Genomic DNA, 6,325 nt, shown 5'->3' with positions numbered 1-6,325 from the left:
GGTTAGGGGTGGCCTTTGCAGTGCTGGGAACAGTTGGACTTGATGATCTTGAAGGTCTTTTCCAACCTAGTTGATTCTGTGATTCTATGACAGTAATTGGCAGAAAGTTGAGGTGTGGAACTGAATCCCTGATGGTTTGCCCCTTTCTCTTAGTTCTAAAAAATAATAACTTGGTGCACAAAACATTGATGGATTGTCACTTCTTAGAGATGTTGGTGCTGGTGTTTGTCTTGTAAACTGTCACCAGCCCAGCAGCCCTTGCATGGCAGGTTTCTGCAGACAGGTCTGTGTAGCTGAACAAGGGCTGTTCTGCACCTAAGCATTTTCAGGCTGTGCAGTGAGACCTGTTTGCTTCCAGCCTGTTTGGTGGCCAGGCACACTTAAAATACTGGGTGTATTTGTGAGAAATGTGTCTCATTTCAGTACCAGCTCTGGATGTTTAGACTTTGTGGGCATCTGAGAGGGTTCCTGGGGGAACCTACCATATCCCACTTAGCCCTTCCCTTCCCGCAACAGTAACAAAGAGCCTCTTGAATGTGTTGGTGCCTGGGGTGCTTTGGTTTTGAGGGAAGCGTGCTGTTTGTTTCAGATCACCTCTTAGCAGACTCCTACATCGGGCAGGAGGACTCCCCGGAGATGCAGCAGGCGGCGCAGAACAAGCGCAGGCTCTCCGTCATCTCTGACGGCAAGTTCGAGCGGAGCTTCACCGAGGAGCAGGCAGAGAAGATGCCAAGTGAGGGACCCAAGCCGCGGGTCTACACCATCTCCGGCGAGAGGCCGATGCTGTCGGACCACGAGAATGAAAGTATGGAACTGGTGGTGATGAAGGGGGCTGCCCAGGAGGAATGCCACCACGGCCACCACGTGCACGGCGCTGGCGGCTCTCATGGTGTTGGCAGGCATTGCAAGGGCTGGCCAGGCAGCAGGCAGGGCTCCAAAGAGTGCCCAAACTGCACCCGGCTGGCTGCCCCTTCCCAGCATTCCTTTGACCTGGAGCACCATCAATCTGGCGAGACGGGGTGGCACAGGAAAAGGCTGGAGAGGATGTACAGTGTCGACCGAGTGTCTGGTAAGTAAGGGTGAGTGCTGGGGGCTGGAAGGACACAAAGGGACTCATTGACACAGGGGTGGAGGGTGGTGCCCATCTCCTCCCAGCATGGAGGTTTCATTGCCCTGTGCCTTGAGTTTGGGCCCTGTAGGGTTTCCCCTTTACTGGTACCTTGCAGCAGCATTCATGGAAAGGGATTGTCTAAGGAGTCTGAAAAAAGCAGAGCTGAGTTTGAGGTCAGCTTGTCCAAGCTCCATTGTCTCTGCTTCTAGCTTGTAAGCAGCAGATGACCTGGGTGGTTTTCATGCCAGCTTCATGTACCTTGGTGAGGGTGATCTTTGTGGGAAGGAAGAGCAAGAGAGAAGGGGCTGTGTGAAAGCCTAAGTTTATGCTAAGCCAAGAGGCTCTTCAGAGCAGGACCCTTTCCTCTGCCTCATCCTGGGGCTGAGGCAGGTGAAATCTTTGTGAATGTGCCAGGGTGCTCAGCAGGAGCCTCAGCTCAGCTCAAATAGGGTGTTTTGTACCCAGGTGCACCCCCAAAGCGCTCATCTGCGTGGCTGGAACCAGTGTAGCAGGGTCCCTCAGGTACTGCCACCTCATGGGCTTTCCATTAATACAAGCAAGTGACACAATATTGGACTTTCTTCCCCACTCACTATCCATTTGCTCAATATTCTCAGGGAAGAGGGTTTGGAATTATTCAATTACTTAAAAAAAAATCCCTGATTGTCCTTAGAAACTTAACCATTGCTCAGGTATGTGTCCCTGCCTATGTGCTTTGAGTTAGCAGCTAGTTCACAGTCCATCTTTGCCTGTCAGCTCAGTGTGTGACTGGCAGAGTGTCTGACCTGATTTGTCTGATGTATTTTCTTCTGTAAACACACACCAAGGCTTTCAGAGCAGTGTCCAGCCAGGAAAGGTCAAGGCTTCTCCTTGTAAAGCAATGGAGTATGAGGACTGTGGAGCTCAGGCTCTACCTCTTCTTGGGTTCCTAGTTTTCTAGTAAATATCATAGTGATATTTACTGCAGGTAAAGGCACTGAAAGTTTGGGTTCTGGATCATATTTGCATGCCTTGATGCTTGAAGTTATGTGACTAAATTAATACATGGCCTAATATTGAAGAAGAATAATGAAACCAGAACTGGTTATCAAACGTGCAGAACACCTACAGTCACACTAACCCCTGGGTGTAGTTCTTAAAAGCATTGTTCTTCTGTTCCCTGGGATTTTGGGGCTTCCCGTCAGACATTATATGTGCAAGTTTGGACTTTATTATTGTCATTGCTAAAGTGCAAGAAAAGGAGTGAGGAGAGTTTTCCTGTAGGGAAGCCTTTAATGGTTTTATGATTGTATGTGTCTTGCTTGTTAAAGGATGGCTGTGCATATGATCGCACAGCCAGAAGGCTTGTGTGAGGAGACAAAAGCAAAACCATTTCAGGAGAGGAGATCCCAGCCCCGGGGGCTTGGTATTCTGGAGGTTATGGTGCTGAGTTGAATCTGTTACAGCCTCATGGTGTGAACTGCACAGCAGTGACTGAAACATCCCTCTGTGATCAACACTGTTGGCAGCACAAACCCAAACCAACAGCCCAAACCTGCTATTGTGAAGAAAAATAACCCTAGCCCAGCCCAAAGCAGCACAACCTGAACAAATCAAACAACTGTGCTGTGCACTGTGGGACTGAGGCAGGTTACATGGTACAGAACTGAAGGAAAGCTCCAGATCATTGGTGCAAAGTTGAACTAGCAAATGCCATAGAGAGGTGCCACATTGTGTTTCTGGGCCTTGGGATTTACAATAGATTGTCAACTAGGCAGCAGTTTTTGTTAGGGCCAGTTCTCAGACTGAAATGGAGATTTGCCTTTCTGAAGATATATCAGAGTAGTTACTTCAATGGGAACAAAATGGACAGTGCTGAAACTGTGGGAGCATTTCATGTTTCCTACAAGCAGGCAGCAGCCACCCTTGGTGCTTGTCTCAAGCTTCTGAGTGCATCCATGTGTGCCTCTTGAGTCCAAATCCCATCGCAGCACTGGCACCATGGAATGAGAGTTTTCTCAGCTTGGTCTCATTTGCGTGCTCTATCCAAGTGTTGTTACTCAGAAGAAAACTGAGAATGGAATGGGACAACTGTCACAGGATGCAAGAAGTATTCCTTGGGATGTCCTTTAGGCATGGCTGGTGGAGAAAACAGTGGAGATGGGAGAGATGGGCTGATTTCCCCAGAGGTTCACTTTACAGTGCTGCCTCTTCTGTTTGGATTTACATGATGTGTTATTGCTGCAGTTAGGCCAGATTGGCACGATTTATATGGATTTTTATGCTGAGTTTATGATGCCTAACACCATTCAAGAGAAGCACAAGCTGTCATCTCCTGTCCTGCTCCCAGTGTCTGGTACAAACGTATCCACTGGTGGACAGAGGTGTTGAGATGTGTCTGCACCCTGGCACGTGGCTGGAGGTGCTGATGGTGGTGGTTCCTCAAGTCTTACCCAGGCCCATGGTTCCTTCACTCTTTCATCACATTTGATGAAGAAAGCAGAAGCAGCTGCTCTGCCTGACCAAAGCAGTGTGTGCTGCCTGCTCCTGGAAGCAAAACAGCCATGCTCGGAATCTGAATCTTATTTAGGGGATGAGCTCTGGAGCTGAGCTGTGCTCCCTGGTCCTCTTCTCTGCTGCTGTTCTACCTCTGGCTAGCAAAAAGGTGCCTCTGAAGGGTCCCAAATCCTTTATTCTCCACTGAGGGCTGTGGGTAGGGGAGTGATATCTTTCCTATGTTGACTCCTGTCCATCAGAAAAGGAGGGAGGCTGCAGTGATTGTCTAGGCAAAGCCTCATAAGACATTAGCTGTGGTTCACAAGCTCTGCTTTGGATCAAAGCTGGGGGCTTTAAAGCTGTAAAATTCATTACGAGATTGCCAGTCCTTTGAGGTGTGGAATGCTGGAGAAGTCAGTACAGAATTGTTGGCTGAAAAGGAATTTGTCCAACTTCTCCTCCACCACTTCTGTGGGTTTGAGACTTCAAACCAGTAATTCATTTACAGCCCGAGATGTTTTGCATTTCTTCTCCATCTGTTCTTTGGAGGAGAGCAGACATAGGAACTTCATAAGAAGTATTTAGCATACTGGAATGCAGTTTTCATTTAACATCTATTTCCTCAGGGTGCCTTTATACAAGGCTTGACGTAAACTGTGAGCTGAGGAGTGTGTGTTAGAGCTTTCTATAGGATTCCTTGGAAGCTTCAGAGGGAGCCTCCCCAGCTGCATTTAGCATTTTTTTGCATGTCTAATTGCAGCCACTCTTCTACTTCCAGGGAACAGCAGGATGAGTCTGTAGCATAATGATCTGTACAAAACACTGGGTAAGCTTTGGTCTGTAGTAATTATGTCTGCAGTAGGTGTGCAGGGTTTGATTGGGTTTAATTGGGTTTGGGCCAACTAAAGTGAATTAAAAGAATGCTCTTTGACAATGCCAGAATATTAATGACTAAGATAACACAGCTGATCTTAAACTTGAATGAGGGAAGCAAGCACGGGATCAGCAGCCTGTAGCAAGGCACTAAGCAAAGAAGGCACAGACAGGGAGTGCAGCAAGATGAAAAATCAGGTATCACAAACCCCAAGGATCCAGTTCTCTGGGATCTCACACGTTTTGTGTCAGTGGATTTTAACACATCTCTGAGTCCCTGCCTGCCTGACTTCAGCCTGAGCTGCTTGATCAGGTTCCTCCTTCTGGTCACCACCATCCCACACACATCAGTAGTGACTTAGTTTGCTGCCTGCTTGTTATCTTAGTGGTCATTATGTGAAGACAATGTGGTCTCCTGATTCAATGGACTAGGAAATAATCCACAGCTGATTCAGGCAGGGCAGTTTACAGACATGGGCAACCATGCAGCTGATGTGCACTTCAACTTCTAAAACCAGAAAAAGAAGGCCCTATCCCAGGTTTATGGTCCTGAGGAGGGGAAGGTGAATGCTTTTTGTCTTCCACAGGAGGCTGTATCAGAGAACTGGGCGAATGGGACATTTCAAGTTAATGGTACTAAGGAAAAGGCAGAGGCTGGAAAATGCTTTTAATGAAAAATATTTCTCTCTTCTGATTTTTTTTTTAATTAGTTCAAATGTCTCTCCTGTAATTCCTGGATTATCCTAATCTTCCAGTTTTAGGATGGAGCTTTCATTCTTCAGTTAGTAGCCTGATAGATGGGCTTAGCACAAATTTACACTCAGTGGTAGTGTGCAGATATAGAGGAGGATGAGGCTCTCCTGTTCAGTGTAGGGCAGGATGCTGAAGAACAGCACCAAGAGAAGGAGCTTGGGAAGTGTTGCTGCCTGAAGGATGTCTCTGCCCACTGGATTCTCAGGTTTTGCTCTCTCTTTTCCAGATGATGTCCCCATACGAACCTGGTTCCCAAAAGAGAACCTTTTCAGTTTCCAAACTGCTACTACAACTATGCAAGCGTAAGTGAAACCTCTGCTGTAGCTTTTATTGTGCAGCTGAAAGCTTGTGGCCCACTCAGAGCTGTAGCTGAGAGCCTGGAGCAGTTGAGTTGTATGTTTGGCACTGCAGTGGGTGAGAGAGACAACCTTACCTCTTATTGATTTCTTTCTTGTGCTTATTAGTTCTCTTTCCTACTACTCCCACTTGTTTGGGTTTACCTTTTTTAACTCCTTGGGCTACCAGCTCTCCTCTGCTTCCCTTATTTTCTCTGTGACACTGTGCCTATCCCTGACTGCTGCTGCAGAGAGAGGGTCCTGTGGCAGCACCAGCTGAGACCCTCCAGCATGTGCTTCTAGTGCAGCCAGTGCTCTGAGGGAACATGATTCCAGGCTTGCCCTGCATCCACCACTCCAGAGGAGTGCATTTCTATGGGATGAGATGTAACCCTGCAGCTTCTGTTCTGGGGCATTCAAAGAAGGTGTCACTCTGTGAAGTGTGGCTGGATCTGAGTTAAGAACAGCCTTTCCCTCCGCACTCAGGCAGGTTTTGGTGCCCCTGGTTGCTGTGTGTTGGGAGAGGCACTTCACAAAGGACTGAAGAGAACAAGGGAAGCCTCATTTTCGGGTTGTACTCAACTTGTCAGGAAATACTGTCTTCCTGCTTTCAAGTATTTCCTACCTGCTGGAAAGCTAAGGCAAGCAATGAGGGAAGTGAGACACTGTTCTGCTTCTGAGGCCCTTCTCCAGCCTTGTCTTCTTCCCTGTGTCATCCTCAGCTCCACTGCTCTCTTTAGTTCTCCTTGTCTAATCTGGTATCGTTTTTGTAATCTTT

At 47.7% G+C, this 6,325-nt stretch overlaps 1 protein-coding gene across 1 annotated transcript in view; it reads left to right on the top strand.

The window, feature by feature from the left end:
• NSMF (NMDA receptor synaptonuclear signaling and neuronal migration factor) overlaps positions 1–6,325 on the top strand; it is a gene marked incomplete at its 5' end in the record, with an annotated part of 37,577 nt that overhangs the window by 11,086 nt on the left and 20,166 nt on the right. Inside the window, 2 exons of the mRNA XM_010016077.1 lie at positions 590–1,069; positions 5,439–5,514. Of these exons, the coding sequence (XP_010014379.1) occupies positions 590–1,069; positions 5,439–5,514 (556 nt within the window). The remainder of the gene's footprint in view (positions 1–589; positions 1,070–5,438; positions 5,515–6,325) is intronic.

Source organism: Nestor notabilis, unplaced genomic scaffold (assembly GCF_000696875.1).
Source record: "Nestor notabilis isolate BGI_N333 unplaced genomic scaffold, ASM69687v1 scaffold24446, whole genome shotgun sequence".
Lineage (NCBI taxonomy): Eukaryota > Metazoa > Chordata > Aves > Psittaciformes > Psittacidae > Nestor > Nestor notabilis.
Note: the sequence above shows the minus strand (reverse complement) of the source record. Positions and strands in the feature narration are given on the sequence as shown.